The 21,036-nt window shown below is 35.8% G+C and overlaps 1 protein-coding gene across 11 annotated transcripts in view; it reads right to left on the bottom strand.

Annotated features, from left to right (window-relative positions):
- Positions 1-21,036, bottom strand: part of OXR1 (oxidation resistance 1) — a 239,046-nt gene that overhangs the window by 30,968 nt on the left and 187,042 nt on the right. For 9 of the 11 annotated variants that reach the window (XR_008211428.1, XR_008211429.1, XM_052704675.1 and 6 more), the window contains 6 exons: positions 19,130-19,237; positions 17,485-17,604; positions 13,688-13,840; positions 8,356-8,540; positions 3,845-4,632; positions 549-717 (listed from right to left, as the gene is read on the bottom strand). Coding sequence is in view for 9 of the 11 variants with exons in the window: in XM_052704675.1 (XP_052560635.1) it covers positions 549-717; positions 3,845-4,632; positions 8,356-8,540; positions 13,688-13,840; positions 17,485-17,604; positions 19,130-19,237 (1,523 nt within the window). In the remaining 2 variants the exon portion in view is untranslated. The remainder of the gene's footprint in view (positions 1-548; positions 718-3,844; positions 4,633-8,355; positions 8,541-13,687; positions 13,841-17,484; positions 17,605-19,129; positions 19,238-21,036) is intronic. The other 2 variants (XM_052704678.1, XM_052704681.1) reach the window with 1 other exon arrangement.

Genomic DNA, 21,036 nt, shown 5'->3' with positions numbered 1-21,036 from the left:
TGTTGAAAATAAGTTAGTTTACTACCAAAAGATCATTCAAAAAATTCAACACTATCAGCGAGGGAACATGGAAATTTCATTTAAACATATTTCTATTGGATGTGTTTAAGCTGCTTCTTGAGGGGGCAGGGAGGAAGGGAACAAAACAAAAACACCCTGTGCTGCACTTTGTACAGAAGAACTAGATGGAATACTTGTTTTTTAATTCAGAGCTCAAGACAACTATTTTTTCCAAGCAGTATGAAGCACAGACAATGACGAAGCATTCCCTGCAAAACTAGCTTCTTACACAAGATCTCACTTAATTTAATTTTTCTTTCATTATTTACTCGTTACAGGGAGTACTGACCCAACCTGCAAGTAACTAGGCAAAGCTCTGATATGGTAACGAGGTATTCAGTACAAACCAATAATCAGTATAACAGAATCACAGAACATCCTGGACTGTTGGGATTTTTGTGTTTCTTTACGCACAGTCAGTAAAGACTTTAGAACAGAGCACAGGGGGGAGAGATGTGGAAGACCTACAAGTCCCCCTCCTTTCTTACCTTTCTTGAGGAACAGCAAACCAATATTCATGTTTTTTATCCCTCTGAGCATATTGTTGCATTGATGCACTTGCTTGTGAGACGAATGTTTTTCTCATAGGTTTTCCAACCTTGAGACACAAAAACTTGTGAGATCGATGTCTTCGTTTTTCTTTCGTAAGGGAAGAACCTATTAGTAAAGAAAAATTAAGCTACCTACAACATACAATATTGCTTAACAGAATGACTGGCTAATTTCCTATACATAGTAAGTAAGTAGAATGAGTAAGCATAAGTAATAAGAGATGAGGTAATATAAGGGCAGGTAAATACTGCAATCTTTTTTGTTGTTAAGATGTATCATTAGCAGAACTAACTTCACAGCACAGCATATCCGGACATTAGAAATAATTCTGCTTCTGACCTCATTTCATATTAAGTTGATCATTCAACCATGCTTAAAAGTATTTCAGAAGATACTCTCAATGCATATCCCTCAGCACTGATTCAGGAATAGCTCACACCTGAAGACATACCATACTCATGGCAAAGATGACAATGTTAAATAAGTACACATGCCAGACATATCTGCTTCTCCTACAAGGAAGAGAAATTCTAGCAATGCTGTTGAACAACAAAGATGAATTTATTTTGTCAGCCCTTTCAAATGTTTCAGATGTATGACCATCACTTCACGATAAAGCATACCAGAATTTGCAGCATGGGATTCTTTCTGCTATTGCTATGAGGTTTGTTCAAGAACTGTTCTCAAGGTTGGGATTGTCAAGTCAGCATAGGGTTAAGGAAGAAACCTTCTCAAAATTATTTCTTTGAGAGATCAGTCACCCAAATCCTATGACATATGTTCCATCCATAAGAAAAAGCTTTTTAAAGGAAGGAAGAAAAAATGGAAGTTTCCAGAGTTCTGATAATCAACTATAAGCACAAAGTGATGTAGCATAACATTGGTGTTACATGTGCATATGTGTTTCAGTTCTCTAAAAGACTCACCTGCTATTTACAGTTGCAGTCTACCTTCAATGACCATGCAGAATACTCATACAGTAAACATCACCTTTTGATCTACAAACATCTCAACAGTATGTTTTCTCAGCCTGATTTTCACCATAAAGTTTATAAAACTGCACCGTTACTTAACATGTACTTAATCTTCAGTAATATTTTAGAATTATTTTTGCACAAAAACCAAAAGATAATCGTATGATTTAAATACACACAAGACCCAGCTGTTCCACTGAATTTGAGTGTGAACTTTGTCACTGTGTAAGGAACTCTGACCATTATAATTTTTTAAGGCACCACCTACAACTAGTTTCTAATTGTTAATTTTAGAGCATCACAAAGAAACAAGGAAGAATACATGAGTTACAAAAATTTGGAGGCCTTTTTAGCTACTACAAAGTCTTAGTTATTATGTATCACTTGTTCAACATTCAGAACAACTAACACATGATTAATTTCTAACCGAAAAACATTTTAGCAAATTGCTAATTTTAGCAAACAACAAATGACAGTTTGCAAATCCTAGGTGCTCAAAAATCCCACAGACGAGCAGAAATTAAGAGCAGAAATTTAAATCCTTGCTACGTTCAGTAAACAAGGCAGCTACTTAGGTGACAATGATAAAAAAAACTCTTATAGGACTAATTCAGAATTTGAGATCAATAGATTGGACATATTCATGGTGAAAATCTTTTAGTGAGATAATCTACTGCTAACAGAAGTGTCTGAAATTTAGTGTTTGCTGACTTACACGTTAAGGAACAGATCCATCCTCTTACTCTGATTTTTATCTAAAATTGCTTATAGATGAAACTAGTACAAATTGCATGAAATTTCTATCTAGACTATGAAATAGAAATTAATGGATGCAAATAAAACAGTAAATTTGGTAAGGCAATATATGCAAGCCAATAGGAAATGCACAATGGCCTCCATAAGGCCAACTTCTATACCTACGTTTCTGAGACATTTTTCCCCCGCAAACACTGTGACTGCACAGTTCATTCTGTATGAAAAGCTTACAGTATCACCAAATGAGAATCTTCAGGAGAAAAAAAAACATGACAAAAGTATTCAATATTGCTGAACCACAGGTAATACTCAGTTGTAAGAAAAGCAGCTACAGTGGCAGAGTATATTTGTGTTCACCTTTTTTTTTTTTTTTTTTTTTAGTCATAACCAGCAACTAGTTTACCAACATTTTGGCTAGACAGCTTCCTTAATTATTTAAGATACAAAACCAAACCTATTACATAATGATGCTACTGTAAATCTGCTCCAAATTCAACGTACAGTTACTTTCTTAACTGGGGGAGAAAAACAAAGAAGTCTGAATCACTCAATACAATCTCCGATTTCAGTTATGAAAGAAAACAAGTTGACCTCCATAATCTCTTCAACCACACTCTTTTAGCACGTGACATATTAAAATTAAGTTTTCTTTAGAGGTCTGAAAATACTGCACAATTCAAACCATTAGTTTTGTTAGTAAGATGATAGAGTATCAAAAAGTAACAAAGAATTTTGTAAAAAGAGGTAATACATGAAGAATCACCTCTGAATTATTACTTTTTAAAATAAATAGAAATTAAATCTCTTAAGCTTTAAGCTAACTTTTGATTAACAATCCTAGGGATTCATCTTCACAGAAGAGTAAGGCCACTCCTTTAAATCTAATGATCCTAGTTTCACACATTATTTTTACCACCTTGCTCCTATTTACTTTGAGAAGTGTTTTTCCTGTGTTCAGCCTTGATCTTGTCAGTATGAATGTAATACAGAATATTAGTGAATCTTCTAAGACCAATTTAAGCCTCTGTGCTGCGTTAAACCTCCAGTGTTTGCTGCTCAAAACATAAAACTTAACAAGGTATACAAGACACAAGTGAGTTTAAAGTCACTCCTTGAAATTCACTCATACACAAATACACCAAGTCTAAAACTAAAATCTAAGCAACAGTTAGGTCACTACTAATGAACATTTTTGATTCTGAGCTCTATAGTGACCTAATCATCATGGATCTAATTGCATATGTTTGTTGAAATTTCCCCTACAAAATGATACCAATTTAAATAAAAATAACCTTGGTAAGGAAAAGGGTCAGTAAAGGTACCCACATTATCAGTTTCCTAAGCAATATCTTTCCACTGGTTTATGTAAGAATGGATAGATAAATTTGCACACTGGTGAAAAATAAGCTATATATGGGGATATGTTCCACGGAGTGGAAAGTAAAGCCAATTCTCAAGAGCACATATGAAGGCTAACACCATATCCATAAATACTGGCTCACCTTCTGATTGCCCATCTCCTGAAGTCACAGTTTTCTGACTAATATCTTTTTGTGAATCCTGCTGCATATTTTCTCTTTGTTGTTTGGTTTGTTGCATAGTATGGGACTTCCAGAGTTTGCGAAGTTCCTCAACTTCTGCCTCAGAGTCTTGAGCTTGCTCTTTCTCTGTGTTTCCCTTCCTAGTTGGCTCTAACTTTTTAGAGTCTGTGGCACCTTCACAATGTGGACATTCCTCTCTCATCTTACTCTCTGACTCTTTTCCTAGCGTGGAGTCTTGATCTTTGCTCACTGGTGTCTCTTTGTCACATTCTTCACTAACATGCGATCCTTGCAAAGACTGCTGAAAGCTGTTCTCCATGCTTTCACTAGATTCTTGTCCACTCTTTACAGACATCTCTGCACCTTCTGAACCCACGCTGTGGGTATCTAACTGTTTAACATTCACAACCATTTCAACACTAGATTTTAAGTCACTGCCAGCTTCTTTCAAGTCCAAAATGGTTGTTAAACATTCTGCACTAGTTTGGTTTACTGTCTGGACAGATTCTGATGATGCCCCTGAAGATTTGTCTTGTCGAAGCTCATCTGAAGAAACAAGTTCCTCACGTATTGGAGAGAGTTCTGATTCTGTGAACACGTCTTCTGAAAGAGACTCCTCTGTACTCCTCGGAGCAGTGCTAGCGCTGTCATTGCCTGTATCCCCAATCCTGGAATTCAATTCTTCTGTATTGCTCTTTGCAGCTTTCTTGGAGTGGCAAAGTTCCCTCACAGACAGCTGTTCTACATCTCTGTTGAGCAAGCAAGGACATTACGATAGCAGGTGACTATTATGTCAAGCTTTTTTTCTTTAGTTTTACTAAATATTAAAAAAATACATATTTCAGTATAAAAAAAATTTTTCCAGCAAACATCAGCAGTAAGAAATGTGTAAGTATGCTTGCATAATATTTAATAGTAATCTTATGGCAGACCTTTTGACAGTACAACATAGATGCAACTCCCAAATTTCACATTACTTTAGCAAAGAAAAGATCTTTTGAAACCAGAGAACTCGTGTGAGATTCTTAAAGTGTAAAACAAAAGAAATGAGGGTGGCAGAAGGGATTGGCAAACCCCACACAACCCTCATCTCTAGAAGTAGATATCCTTCACAATCTTTAAAGGTTTAACTATCAAAAAAATGTATCTCTGAACATCTGTTCACTTAGCATCAACTTTACACCCAGCTCCCTGGTAAGACAATGCAGAAGTCATTTAGTCTAACCTTGCCTCAACTAGTCAACATAAAACAGGAACCATCATGGTGTGTTTTATCAAGATCTTACCATTCTGCCTCTAGAAAATAAACAGTGATTAATATGCTCATAGAATTGCCTGGGTTGAAAAGGACCACAATGATCACAGAGTTTCAACTCTTCTGCTGTGCGCAGGGTCACCAACCACCAGACCAGGCTGCCCAGAGCCACATCCAGCCTGGCCTTGAATGCCACCAGGGATGGGGCATCCACAACCTCTCTGGGCAACCTGTTCCATTGTGTCACCATCCTCTGAGAGAAAAACTTCCTCTTAATATCTAACGTAAACCTTCCCCATCTTAGTTTAAAACCATTCCCCCTTGTCCTATCACTATCCATAAACAGCCCTAACACACTATCCTCATAAACAGTCGTTCCCCCTCCTGTTTATATGCTCCCTTCAAAGTACTGGAAGGCCACCAAGCTAAAATCAGGTATCTAACTCAGATTATCACTGTTAAGCAAAATAAATCCTGAACTAGTTGCTGCAACTCAACAGTCTGAATAACAGACATCAGGTGTTGACAAGGAGAAAGACAAAAGCACATGTGTAAGAATTTATTTCCCATGGGGGAAATTATCCTATTCAAAATTGCCTTCAGAAGTAAGTCAACTCGAAATCTCCAGGTTTTAGAAAATGAGAAGTAGGCTGTGAACTTGCTCAACTTTATCTACATCAGAATTCATAAAAAAAAAAACTGTTGAAGTTTTAGCAGTACACAACCTTCATAAATAATCTGTCATCTTTAAGCATATTTTTGACTTGAATTCTAAAATGCAGATCCCTTGCTACGAAGCACATTAGTCTCAAACACTTAAGAACCACAGAATGGTTGGGTGGACCTCAAGGATCATCAACTCCAACCCCTCACCACAGGCAGGGCCACCAACCTCCCCATCCTGAAAAATGATAGCTCCATTTCACATCTCAACAGAACTTTTAATTTGAGTTACTGATTTCACTGAGACATCATTGAAATATAGGATGTTCACAAAACATCCACATTCTCTTACTCAACGTTCAATGTGAGGTTGATGTTAAGACTGTGCTAGCTCAGATACTGACATTAAAGGTCTTGTCAGAATTAGCTATAGCTATAAATCAGAAATTTGAATTTCATTTTCCCAAAACTTTATAGATATGCCTCAGATTTTCATTAATTTAAGGTATAGAAGAGCTGAAATTGAAAAAAGGCTATATTAGCTTCCTATTTAATAGTTTATAAAGTTGATAGAATGATAAGCATATAAGATTGCAAATGAAATGAGACTTATCAAGTATGTTTTCTCATTTCACATGCATTTATATTAGAGGCAAAACAAAACAGAAAACACATGTACTATAGAAGTAAAAAACCTGCAGTGTACATAAGGTGAAGTCATGAATCAAATTTAAGTCATTAAGAAACCAAATAGGCTGGGGAAAAAAAGACTTGTTTCACAACTGCAATCTTCTTATCCAAATAGATTAAAAAAGTTACTTGTATCTTAACTTCATTACCTGCACTATATGTTAATGAAACTAGGCACTAAGATGAACCATTTTTAAGTGCAATCTGGAAAATAAAACTCCCATAAATGAGCAAACTAAGCCATGTTGAAACACCAGCCTATTAGTATGTCTCTGCTGAGGCCATGCTTTGGAAAAAAAATATACAAGTTATTTCTTCTAGATATCAGAGCACTTATGATCATCAAGAAATGTGCTTAACCTGCTACCTCTAAATGGAGAACTCCTCCATTTCAAAAGTCATTTTTCAAAATTGAGTAGCTTTATACCTTAGATCTCAGTATCTTTAAGCCTCAGTATCATTAAGCTACCATCCCTTTATTGAAGATGGTTACATTTTTAATAGCTACATCAAGCAAACAGCTTTATTCTCTCATACATATATTGATACAATTTTGTACACTTTCCTGTAGTTAGATGATTAAGTAGCCTGCACAGTTGTGCTTTTCAGGCATGTAAATGTGCCATGATTTTTTTTATTTCATCATTTCTTACAGATGTTTTAATATTCAAGTTGTACTATTTCTGAGGAAAATGTAAATAATAGGTATCTAAAAACTAGGTAAAAAAATGAATAAAGATTTTTTTATACTGCTGTTCAAAAAGAGCTTTGAATGCCTACAACAAACACCTGCAATGAAGGCTCATCAATCAAAATTCATCTTGTTCACTTCAAACAATTCTAGATCACAAAGCTTTTTGTCTAGCCAAAAAAGGGAAAAAATATGTCATAAAAACTCCAGCCTTAGAAAACTGATCTTCTAGATACTTAACAGAGTGAGAAGTTGCAAATGTTACTTTGAAAAGTAGAAAGTGCTACATAAAGGATTTATATCTAAAGCTAAAGGTTGAGTTTTTCTACTCTTTGCATCAGTTTTAAAATTATTAAATTAAATTGGAAATGGTAGAAGTGTTGTGGTACCTCTTGCCATTGTTCCCACCATCAGAGGAAGTTAAAACCCATCTATGTGGAAGAGATTCTATATACGTAGGTTGATCCAAAAGTAATGCCTCCTATTTCCATGGAAAGTACAGATACAAAGAACACAACAGCACTATCTGATAGAGAAAACTTTTAGCTACATAACTTTATCTTTCAATACAGTCACCATCACTAGCTATGCATTTTCACCAGCGAAGAGTAAGCAGCCTAAATACCACACTCGCAAAATTCAACACCAGCAGTTGACCCAATGTTGCCACAGTTGAAGCACATCACGCACCATCTCAGAGTACTCACATCCACTCTCTGGCTTTCTCAGCGTTTATGTAAATATTACTGAATGTCAATGAATGCATTTTTTTCCATGGAGGAATTCAATGGCAAACTTTTATTCTATTCACACTTCCACATCAGACACCACTGACAAGACTGCCCCTCTGCTACCATCTGTCACACAGCAACAGCATGCAGTGGGATATTCAAGGGAAGATTCAACCTCTACTGCCATTCCTTGAACATCTGCTTCTGACATTGCTACGTAACATAATAAAATACAAGGCATTACTTTCAGAGCAGCCCTGACAGTATAGCAAGTGTGAGAAATGAGGACAAATCAAAATTTCTCCAAGACCTGTTCAAGCCAATCTTCAATGTTCTTAAGGAAAACAAAAGAAAATGTGTTTGTGTGCTAGCTTTGTATGGTCAGCCATTAGGATAGAGTTCATTTTACTCAAAGCTCATTTATTATACTGTTCTATCTTACATGCTTAATGAATCCTTAATTTTGCTGTCCATAATTTCCTTATACAAAGCAGCTGACATCACTTCTTCCATGGGACACATGATGCCATACTCTTCACAGCCATTCTCTTGGACAAGAGGGTCCATTTTATGAGGATCAAACATTATATTATTTGGCGTCACCAGCAGCACACCATTGACCGTGCCCTAAAACGAGAAGGAAAAGTAGAGGTAAATTTTATCCTTCATATTTCAGCTTATTCTTTTTTTTTTTTTTTCCCCCCAGAAGAGTGTTTTCTTTTTTTATAAACTCTTTAAATAAAAATATGAAGTGCTTATAAAGTTTTCTTGCATTATCTGGAAATAGTTATTTCTCTGGGTATACAAATTAATGACTTTTGAAAAAAGTCAACAAATTTTGCTCTTATTTGTTCTTAAGAATTGTTCAACAGTGCTGAAATTGCTTGCAACTTAATGAATATGCTAGGCAGCTCATCCAAGACAAATACACATTCTTAGAAAGTTACAAGGCTTTTTGCTTTTTTTTTTTTTTTACTTAAGAAGCTACAAGCATTTTTCATCCCTAAAAAAAAAACCTGAATCTTAACTGTTGTTGGTTGTTTTTTTTTTTTTTTTTTAATATTTTGAACAAAGTCTCATAAGCAGTCATTTCTCTGTTTTCTCACTCAAAGATGACAGCAGTATCTGATACAACTCAGTCCAACTTAACTGACCTGTAGATTGATTGGACAAATAGATTTAATATTTTCAAATCTAGTTCGATTGTACAAAGTAGGGTTTTTTTGTTGTTGCTTATAAGATACAGTTGCACTAAGATGCAGTTTTGGATGAATTCATCACAAGTCATATTAAAACCCACTTATATTCGTGTCCTGCATTATTTTACAGTTAATACTCAAACTATGAGAAGTACATTCCTTGTAGAATGTAAACATGAAGTGAATTTACACAACAGCTGAACTCCCAACACAAGTTAGAAATACCCACTAACGCCACATTGCTCACTAAGGAAGCTCATTAAGCCATCAGAATAGTGAAGTTTTTATCTTTAACTGTGAACCAAAGGAAATGGAACCATTAGCAGGATAATAACAATTCTTTAAAGAACTTGGATCATAAGAACTTCACAAATTCAATTTTTTTTTTCGCACGAGAATCACAGGAGACTTGCTTCAGATACAATTGAGACCTATCAAGAATTAAGTAAATATCTTGTTCACTGATAGATCATTCACAGTGGCCACAAACAGTGCATATGAGATTGCTGGTTTGCAGCTTTGTTTTAAAAACACGTATCAGCACAGCTTAAGGTAGAACTACATTTATTTCTATTCACATAAACTGATTTCCAGCACTGAGATGGCTGATGATCTTCACAACAGAAAAATTAAGATGTTATGCAGTAAGCAGAAAATTATAGACCGCTAAAAAATCAGCCAAAATAAGTATTAAATCCAACAACATTGACCAACGATATCATTTATGGGGAAAAAATGAAAGAGATTCAAAAGCAGCTCAAATGTCTACACAGAAGTCTTTTGAAATATTATTCAACGCCTGGTCAGGTTTTACACGTGTGATTTTGTTCAAGCACAAAGCATATGCTAAGGACTAAACCAGCAAAACACATTTGCATAATTTCAAGATTTTAAGACTCTGAAATTGTCACTATTATTTTTTCCCAAGCTTTCCAAACACAGTATATTCTAGAAATATAATTTCAAGGTGCATGAAGGAACTCCCAAAAGGATAATTGTCAAGTAAAGGTTTTAATTTGTTATATCCACTGTGGCCTGAAGAAAAAAAAGTTACCATGACTGCAAAAACCACTGAGTTTACTCAGAAGAGCAACTGCTTTTTTTAAACAAATCTGGTCTCCATAAATTATGCAAACAAAGCAAAAAGCAACATCGCTTACAGTTCACTTGTGGTATTTAATGAAATAATATAAAATCTTTCATTGTTTAAATAATTTTTATTTATTTTTTTTAAAATAATCCCTTAAAATAAGGTCTGATCTACATCTGTGCCATCACATGACCTGTTTTTGATGTTTTGACAATCCCAGTGTTTTGAGACACTATAGAGACCATCCAACCTTCATTCAAACAGATCAAAGCAGAAAGAAACTACTGGGCACAAATTTTGAACAGGTATCAAATGCTATTTTTAGAGCTGTTACTGCTTCAGAGGAATACCTTTGTTTGAACCATTTAAGTATTTGAAAGCCTGAACACACAGAATTAGTTTCATTGACAGTTCTAAAAGTAGTTTGAAGAAAGACAAAGTAAACTAGAAGTCTCCACTACAGCTGAGCATAGGAATCAGCAGATATGTGACAGATGAACTGGTGTGCTATTGTTTTGTTTTTTTAATATGCTGCATATTTCTAATTTAATAAATAACTTATCAAACAGATTGATTATAACATTAAAGGTCTTTCCTCACCATTAGTAAAAGCAAAGGGTTACCCATTCAAGATTAACTCCATGATCTGAACAAGATTATGTAAGCATTTCTTAATAGCAATTTCAGCCAAGAGGATGAGAGGATCCAAAAGCCCAAGCAAACAGTGAGAACTATCAGAATTCAGGGCAAAAACTATTCATGATTTTCACTGTCCATGTGCAGATTTCCAAAATGTGTGCAAAAAAGCCAATTAGGCTGTATGACTGCTCTAGCTTAACATCAACATTCAATACCAGTTTCTAAAGATCTATATTAGTAAGAGAAATCAGTAACTAAATTCACGAGAAGACTCTTCATTCCTCTAAGAGTTTGTCTTTGCTTATTCTCTCTATTTTGTGTGTTAGGACACACTGGTTTTCAAAGTATCAAAGCATGTGACACTGTACAGAACTTTGGAAAATGAAGAGAGAACGTTCTTGTAACAAGGAGTAAAGTCTCACAGTCAACAAGTCACCAGCGTCAAATTCCCCGACTAAAAAAAAGAATGAAATCCAATGCTTTATCTGTGCTCTCAGAAGCAAATTAAAGGAGTGTTTCAGCTGACAGTCTCAAATATTTTGTTGCAAAACTAGTAAAAAAAATTAAGTGGATTTTACATTGATCATCTGAATATTAGATATGAAATGATGTGTATGGAACTGATCACTCATGTCTTCTCCTAATTTCCTTTAACTTGCTGTCAAGTTAAGAAAACGTCTCTCACCCTCCCCAGCATACCACTGGTATGGTTTGTTTGCATCTTAAAAATACAAAAGACATCCAGAATTTAAAAATGCATGTACACACTCCTATCTCTGGGACTAACCTGAACATGTCTAAACACCACAAGGTACTATCCATTTTCTTCATACCAATCAGACACAGAGGAACAGCAGACACCTTGTCTTCTGCATGCAAATAAGTGTAACAACTACAGTAGGAAAACAAGTTTAGAAGACCTTGTAAGAGAAAGCTTCCTAGCACACTCAGACCTAGGACACCAGGCAGTTGTCCTTAACATGGAATATTCCAAGAGCCTGCCTCTGAACCACTTTTCACTTTTAATTAAGCAGACTGCTTAAGACATCTTTTTCCTTTTCAATGAGCAACACAAAAAAACAAAAACCACAGAAGAGTACTTTTCTTCAACACGGATACTGAAGAAACCCCAGTGTCAGTCTTGTGGAAGAAGCAAGCAGAGTGGCCACTATAATGGGCGTGCCTATCTACATCAAACAGTAAGCTGAAGTGCAACCCTGCAGCACATCAGTTACCCTCCACAGATGTACTGTCTGACTATGATGTGGCATATTCATACCACCCAATTTCTAGATGCATCCAATACCCTTTATCTAGCAGTAGCCATAACTAGATTTCAATTGTTAGGACAATTGTAGTAGGGCAAATATTTCCTGGTTCAATTGTGATACTCCAAGGAATTCTTGTGTCCATATCCAGAGAGACACAAGTGTGACTAATTACACGAGACACAGAACAGTCCTTGTAAGAGAGAAATAAGACAGCTTTGTCTTAACATGAACACTCATATGTGAAATAAACAGAGAGCCTTTTACTAGATTTTAGTTTAAGAACATCAGCCTGACTGATGACAACACCTCACATCTGTGTTTTATGAAATATTATTAACAATGATGGTCAAAATCATTTCGAGTGGGCAGCAGAGGATTAATTTTGAGTTTTCTCCAGAAAACCATCTCTAGATTTGTCATCCTGCATAGTCAGTAAATACATGGAGGAGAAGGGACAAGACACATGAAAATGTTCTAGCTGTGTAACAAATGCTAAGTTGCATGCAGAATTTCTGAAATCTAGAACTCAAACTTCCAACAGCTTCGCATTCATTCCCCATTCTCCAATCCACATAGGCTAAAGAAGTCACCTGGGGAAGAATACAGAGTAAAGCTAAGTAACTGTAGAACAACAACTAAAAAGTAGTAGAATAATAAAGCGCTTTTCCAGTGCTTATTTCTAATACAGAGCTTTTGCTAGAACACATGTACTGTCAAAAGGCCTCACATCTAGACATAAAAACACTTTCCATCAGCAAAAATAAAATGAAGCTTTAGGAGCTTCTCCTTAGATCTTTTAGTACTAGTGTTACTCATTTGCAAATCTATTTCCAAGGAAGAGAAGTAGGTAGGTATATTTGTAGAACCAACCTTTGTGGGAATGAGAAAGTAATACAAGTACCCTGCATTAATTCAGCTTGATTGAAAGCATGTTTTTCTCAGGATTAAAATGGCTAGTAAGTCTTTTTTACTGAGGAGTGAGAAAGCCCCACCCTCAAAAGCATTCCAGGCCTCCTGACTGTTGACAATCTCTATTCCTAGAAGCTTGCACTATGAGCTACATGGAAGTTAAATGCCAATAACTTTAAGAGGTTTCTGTAAGAACAAAACACAAAAACAAATTAAAAAAAAAATATGTATTTCTACCATAATATATGTGCTATGGAAGTGCTCACAGAATCAGAGGTTCATTCTGCTCTCATTGGTCTGTTTTCAGAAAACAGAAGTGAAGCTACTTAACTACAAATTTTTTGACAGTTGAAGGCATATTCTTCTCCATCATGAAGAGAAACTATGACTTGAAAGAGATACTAACACAGGGAACAAGTAGCTTTCCTGTCCCTCAGCACAAAAAAGATACTCAACAGTATGACTACAGGAAGTCTGTCAGGTCAACTACATCATAACTGCATTTAAGAAATAAGTGGTCTGGGAATACAAAGAAAACAGTAAGAAGAATGCACATATATATAAGCTGATATATCTATCAAAGACAGCCTTACCCTACATTTATATTTGAAGATTAATTTTTTATTACATTCCATACAGTAAGTATAAAACATGAATGTTAAGTACCTTGCCATTGGTGATGTACTTGCAGTTAATTTTCAGGAACTTTTCTGTAAACGCTTCCTCCTCTTCAGAGGTAGATGACACCACTCTTGCAGTCCGAACACATGGATGTACTGGTGAAACAACTGACTCTTTCTGTTGGACTCCATCTGGATCCTAAAAAGGAAAGCAAAAGGAGAACTCTGCAGCCTGCCTTTTCATGACTAGGGGATCTTTTGTTGCGTTTATTGCTCTTCATTGACATTAATATAAAGGTAAAAACAGAATTCCAAAACCACTGTATTTCCTAGGAATACTTTTATCAGAGTATTAATAAAGCATAATAAAGCATAGCTTAACTAGCCCATGGGAAGAAATGTCAGTACACAGTGGTATTCAGAATCAACCTAGGAAAAAATAAAATATGAACTCGTGTAAGGAAATCACTTAATACACTTCCACATGCAAAACCATGAGTGACAGGTAGTTAGCAGAAAGTACTATTTCCCAGTTTTAAACAGAAGCCCTATTAAGTGTCTTCTGGTATCCCTTATCACATCATATATTGTGTTATGTTTGAAGGTCTCTCAAGGTCAGCTACTGCAAACTCCGGTTGACATTAAGCCTAAGCCTACACTAGATCAAGTTGCTTATGACTTTTCTAGTTGAGTTCAAGTCTTCAAGGTTGGCCTTTCCTAGAAATCTGTTCTAAAACAACCAATCTCACTGCAAAAAAAATAAAAATAAAAAAATTCCCATTATTTAACCAGAACCTCTTGTGCAACGTTCTATACATGTTGCTGCCCATCCTTACATGATGAACCTCTGAAGATACCACGTTGTTTTCCTCCCTGTAGCCTCTCTGTATTTGGTAATACAACACAGTAATCAGGTTACCCAACAGCATTTTCTTCCCCATGCTTAAACAAAAAAACAAAAAAAAAAAAAACAAAAAAAGAAACCAACAGCTTCCACAGTCAATTCTTAAGCATGGTATTACATCATGAAATGCATGATCTGACAATCCTCCACTGTGTTCTCTCGAACTTATCAATCTTTGTCTTGTACTGAAAGTGAAAGTGAACACAGCACTGCAACAGCAGCTTCAGAAGCTTCTCTGACAGGACATAATTCTTTTCCTCAAGTATCTGGCATTATTCTCATCTTTTACCTGGAATGTCATTTGTCTTCATTGCCACAAAAAGGACATTATTGAACACCTTCTTCTCTACCAAGACACTAGGTCCCACCTCTCCTGCTCAGGAATAACAACATCAAGAGCCAGTCACTAGTGGGGTTCTGCAAGGCTCCATTTTAGGGCCAGTTTTCCTTAACGCTTTCATCAATGACTTGGATACAGGACTCAAAAATATACTAAGTAACTTCGTGTATATCATTACACTGGGAGAAGCTCTTGACTCCTCAGACAGTAGTGAGGGTCTGCAGAGAGATCTTGACAAACTAGAACACTGGGTAATCACCAACTATATGACTTTTAAAAAAATGGCATGTGCTGGATTCTGCACCTGGGGCTGGGCAACCTTGAATAAATGTACTAGGGGAGGATAGGCTGGAGAGCAGCTCTGTAGAAAGGGATCTGGGGGAATCTGTTTGATGGCAAGTTGAATATTAAGAGGATCCAATAAACTTTTTAGTTTGTGCATCAGATTGCCAAGTGAAGCCTTTCAGAAGAAAACCAGAAAAACAAACCAACAGAACAAAAACAGCATAAGAAAGACTTAGCCTAAGCCAAGTTACTACACAAAGACTGATGTTAAGCTTACTGAAATGCATACTGAAGTCTTAGCTTAAATGCTTTGTAAGAAAAAACAGGGTTTGCTGGTTTGTATTCATTCATACAATACTGCAAAACTATTGTTTGATGAAATAGAAACTGAAGCAGAAAGCTCAATCCTATTGTAACCAACTTCTGAACCTCTGCCTTGGAAAATACATTTGTCTCATTCAATTTCTAGTAATCCATGATCATAGTAAATAAAGAACTCATTACATTACATAGGCAGAACTGCTTATCATTTTTAAGTTTAATCACTTTTCAAGTTGATTTGCAAGTTCTGAGTCAGAACAAGGGGAGAGTCAATAATGACAGACATTGCTACAGAGCACAAAAGGATGTATGCTAACGTTGCTCTACCTGGGATACTAACCAGTAGAGGGGAAAAAGCATGGAAAACAAGTGCTATTAAAGAACCAAATCCTTCAGCTTTATCTTCAAGTTAAAAGCAACCATCACCTACACTGCTAATAGAAAGAGTCACCAACAAAAAAGCCACACACATAATCCACACTGAAAAGTACAAGTGATTTCTGTCCTTCACTTGTGTTTCACAGAAGTCATCTAGACACTTTCACTTCCCTTAAAAAGCTTTTGAGAAACATTAGCAACAGTGCTGTTCATAAACAATTATTACCACATCATTTGATTTTTCCTGAAGCATTTAAAGGGATGTTTGTCTGATACGCAAGGATACATACAAGGGTTCATGTAACTGAAGAATATATCAAGTGAAAGTGAACTCTAAAGATGTTGCCAACGTTCAACTGTCCGCGTTATGCAAAATAACCCACTGCCTAAATGGATTTAAGCTTCAAAACTTTTTTAATCCATTTTGTTTCTTCTATGATTTCAAGCTTTTACCTGTTTTTACTGATTATATGCACAAGGCAGTTGGAAAAACAATAAAGCTACTAATATTACACTACTTTGTCCCCATACCTATTATATGCAAGCAAGCATATACAAACTACTTCACAAGACCATAAAATATTTTTTCTGACACGGCATATCTACTACACTGTAGAAAGAGCTCGAATTTCTCTAAGTGTGACAACTTTTTTCCTTTGAGTAAATTCTCAATATATATATATTCTACATAGGTAGGCCTATACTAGCATCTTAAGTCATTCTGAGACACGATACAGAAGAAAATAGACTAATCTAGTCTATTTACTGAGCTACAACACCTCCAGTTTGCTTTTGACAGCTTGACTACACACTACCAACATATTTTGTTATTTGAAATAAAAGATAATAACTGCGAAGAGATTAGTACTGACATGTTAGGAAACAGCTGAATAAGGTCAGAATTGCATATATTACAGTATCGGAGTCATATCTTCTCTGCATATTTCTGGTTTGAGTTCTCCCCAGGAGATTATTTTAATAGCAAACTAGTGATCCTGGAAACACATACTTTTACAAAGCTAGCTCAAAGACAAAAACTATATTTAAGCTTAATTATAGAGCAGCTTTCAAAGTTATACAGTTTTAAGTACAGGAAAGTCTACAAATGCAGACAACACTACTAAGTGAAAGCTGACTATAATCAACACTTAATCAGCCTTTTACTGAAAGCAGACATTCTCCTTAATGAAGCCAAAAGAAAACTCTTCAACCACTACTAAGGCCGGAGTGATGGCTACGATGGCGAGAGTAGAACCCTTACAAGGACAAGAATATTTATGTACTTAAAATGTCTAAATATTGATACATTCTGTAGCAATGAAAGTTACATAAAAATATCTAGTTCTCAAAGGTAACACACGAATGCAATAGGAATCAACACTTAAGATATCAATCTGCAAAGATAGTAATGTATTACTAATGACTTGACTACAAGCCATTTTTCACATAGAAAACTCATTTAAGATAATCAAATCTTGCATCTACTATTTTGCTTTCGACTCCAGGTGTTATAAAGTACTTTCTCCCCAACATGATCTTCTTTAAGAAGAAAGCATAACATTTATAACATTCAGCTTGTAAGGGAAAAGTTACTTTCAGTAATGTGTATACCTACATTCACTGCAGCCTTGTCAAACTCTGCTTCTGAAGATGTAGGTGATAGGGGACTTATAGGGCTTAGAGAGGGGGAGCTGTCCACACTAGATATGTAGTCTGGGTCAGGAACATACAAAATCTATAAAGAAGATATAATGCAGTTAGATGTTATGCTTTCAAGTTTACTTTAGATTTCCCACTAGTTCAGCTAAATGTCATGCTTTCTCAAAATAATCTATGTGAAGTTATTTTTCCTCCAGTTCACTTTAACAGGAGTTATGAGTTGAGGGAATAAACAATACAACAAAATACTTATTGATTTTAACTTTGAATACTATTAAATATTGCTTTAAGATATGATAGATATGTAGTCATAATTGAGTAAAGGTTCAAATAGAAAGAATTAGAAGAACTATATAGCTTGTCAGAAACGCTGAGAGTACATAAAGACGACCCACTGAATTATTTCCCTTGTTGATTATTTGAGTAACCAAGAGGCAGGTTAGCAGAAGCATTTACAGACATGCCATTAGCACCAAACGTAGAAGAAAAGGAAAAAGTCTCTAATGTTATTCACCCGTTAAACAGACTGCTTGGGTGATGGTAAGCATTCAAACTTAGACTAGGTTTTGCAGCAATCAGAAATAAACATAGAATTTTAGAATGGTTTGGGTTGGAAGGGACCTTGAAGATCATCCAATTCCAACTCCCCTGCTATAGGCAGGGACACCTCCCTCTAGACCAGGTTGCTCAAAGCCCATCCAGCCTAGCCTTGAATGCTTCCAGAGAGGGGGCATTTACAGTCTCGCTGGACAACTTGTTCCATTATCTCATCACTCTCACAGCAAATAATTTAGACTAGATATTAAGAAGAAATCTACCCTCTTCATGTTTAAAGCAATTTCCCCTCATCCTGTTACCTGCTCTTATGAGAAGTTCCTCCCCAGCTTTCCTGTAGGCTCCCTTCAGGTACTGGAAGGCTGCTGTAAGGTGCCCCATAAGCCTTTCTTTTCCAGGCTGAAGAGCCCCAGCTCTCTCAGCCCACCCTCATAGGATTATTTCAAATAAAAGGCTAATACTAACTGGCCTCACCAGCTACCCTATCACTTCTTTCCAGGCCTAGCTTTAAAGGAAATGAAAAGGGCTGGTAGAAGAGGGGGGAAAAAAAAAAAAAGTGTAAGCAATACTGATCTAAAAGAAATAATAACAGTAGTTCACGGAGCCTTGCTAAAATGACAGCAAGCTTTAAGGCTGGAATGGAAGCATTAGATTTACTGAAGCAGAATTGCAAGCAGTAGCATGCAGTCAGAATCAATGTTTGTAAGTTGTACTATGAATTTATTTTAGATAGCCTTATATATATATATATATCACAAATATATATTTAGCCTGTGTCAAGTGTCATTATGTCATTAAGTACATGTAATTTAAAAACCAAAGTTGCTTGATTTTAGAGAGAGATAGTTTCATTAATTGCCTTTTTTTTTATATATATTTTTTTAAAGTTATTTAAAAGGCATGAGGAACTCACAGATTAGAATAAAACTGAAAAAGCCTTTTTATAGAGATGTTAGGGATTTAACACTTGGTCTGATAGGAGATGAAAAATATGGGGGGAAAAAAGAGTCTTTGCTGAGTAAGTAACATACATAGTATAATAGTACCTGTCCAGGAACGACTGCTCTGGAGAAAAGCTTATTTAATTGAACCAGTTCATTGGGTGTTGTATCAAATTTCAAGGCAATACTGTTTAGAGTATCTCTTGATTCCACCTGTATTAAATTGAGGGAAAGAAAAGAAAAACAAAATCAAATCTGTAAGCAGTTAGTTCAAATGCTACCTTATAACTTTTAATCTTCTGTAGATTTTCTGAGATTTTTTCATAAATTTTTAGTCTGCATACCTTGGACTGCTCCAAAATGTTAACTACCTCCTGGTTATTAGTCTAATTTAAGCCTGTATGATAACACCTGCCTTCCCATTCAGATTCCAGGAAACCAAGTGCATCAGTCACACACACTGGGCTGCAGGTTGGATATAGCACCAAAACTCTTGCTGTGTAAGTTCAATGCTGGGGACTCCTGGACACATACATTATGCTCTAAGAAATCAGACACGCACATCCTCCCTATCTTTATCTTCTCAAATCCCATTCTTCAATTACCTAAAAATTGAGACAGCCCCCGTAAGTGCTAATACACAAGCTGCCTACTGAAATAAGCTTGTTAATCTGATTTTCCAGTAGAAATCACCAACATCAACAAGATCAACAAAACAGATCAGCTAGTATTAAAAGACTGAATACAAGCATATTAGAGTCAGTGATTTCTGAGTGAAGTAGTATTTTTTTCTCCATCTTAATCTCACCTCTGCTGCCTCTCTCCATTTCCCAAAACATATCCAATATTAATCAATAGAAGAAAGCAAAGAGAGCAGTTTATTTTTAAATCCCATCTACAAAAAAGTACATAGGAAGTATTTAAGGATAATGATAATCATATGATAAACAAGGATGCAACTAGAAGCTTATCACAATAGCACATGGCTTCATAAACATTGTACCGAGGAGAAAAAAAAAAAGGAAAAACATTCTATCAGCTAAGAAAAAATGGAGCACTATAAGCACAAGTACATTTTTGAGTCTAAATACAGATCACAGCGATAAAAAAAAATCCCATTAACTCCAGTCTTAAATGTCTTCTCATGTGTCCCTCAGCTTACACCTGCATGATATATACCTCTTCTAATACTTACCAGTTATACTGAATAAATTCATTTTTCACAGGTTTAGTTTTCCTTTTATTCACTCAAGTTTAAGTTTACTTGAGATACAAAAAAGAATCCTTTCTCTGCTAAGTGCTTCTCTTTTTTTAAAAAACATAATTTTCAAGGGATAAGGAACAGAAGGGGGAAAAAAGACAACTACACCACATTTTTTTCCTTCTGTGTTCTACACACCTGCTTTCAGGACAGCAACTGGCTATCAGTAGTTGACTGCATATCCACTGTGATATGCATCTTCTGCTCTTTAAGTTCTTCCTTAAAGACATAGGAATCCCATGTCCTGTGGGCCCTGTCAACTCTTAAACTTAAAAGGTAAAAATATTTCCCTCCTGCTTGAATGAATAAGCAGAGGCAGAACAAAAAGGGAATGGGCTGAGGTGAAGGAAGGAAGGGTCATGAAGTACACATACACAATAGCTTTTGGTCTGACAGCAGGCCCACCTTATACCCAACCACACAGGAAAATGCAGTGCTTAGAACCCAAAGACTAAAATGCTCTACTTGTATAGCATAGAGGTAGGTCCTCGGCTAGCCTTCTCCCAATCATAGTCTACTTTGGACAGTTTCAGATGAACTAACATTCTACAGAGCATAACTTAATGTTTACTGTTAGCAGCAGAATGTAACAAGACATTCATTCTTGACAGAAGCAGTAAAGATTATACCAGAATGTAAGTACACATAACGTAGTTAAAACTGAATGATGAAATATTTAACACTAATACATTTTATTGACATTGTGAGAATACTGGTAAACACACCTCACATCTGCTGCCAAACCCAAGTA

The sequence above is a fragment of the Tympanuchus pallidicinctus genome, unplaced genomic scaffold (genome assembly GCF_026119805.1).
Source record: "Tympanuchus pallidicinctus isolate F22 unplaced genomic scaffold, pur_lepc_1.0 scaffold5, whole genome shotgun sequence".
NCBI lineage: Eukaryota > Metazoa > Chordata > Aves > Galliformes > Phasianidae > Tympanuchus > Tympanuchus pallidicinctus.
Note: the sequence above shows the minus strand (reverse complement) of the source record. Positions and strands in the feature narration are given on the sequence as shown.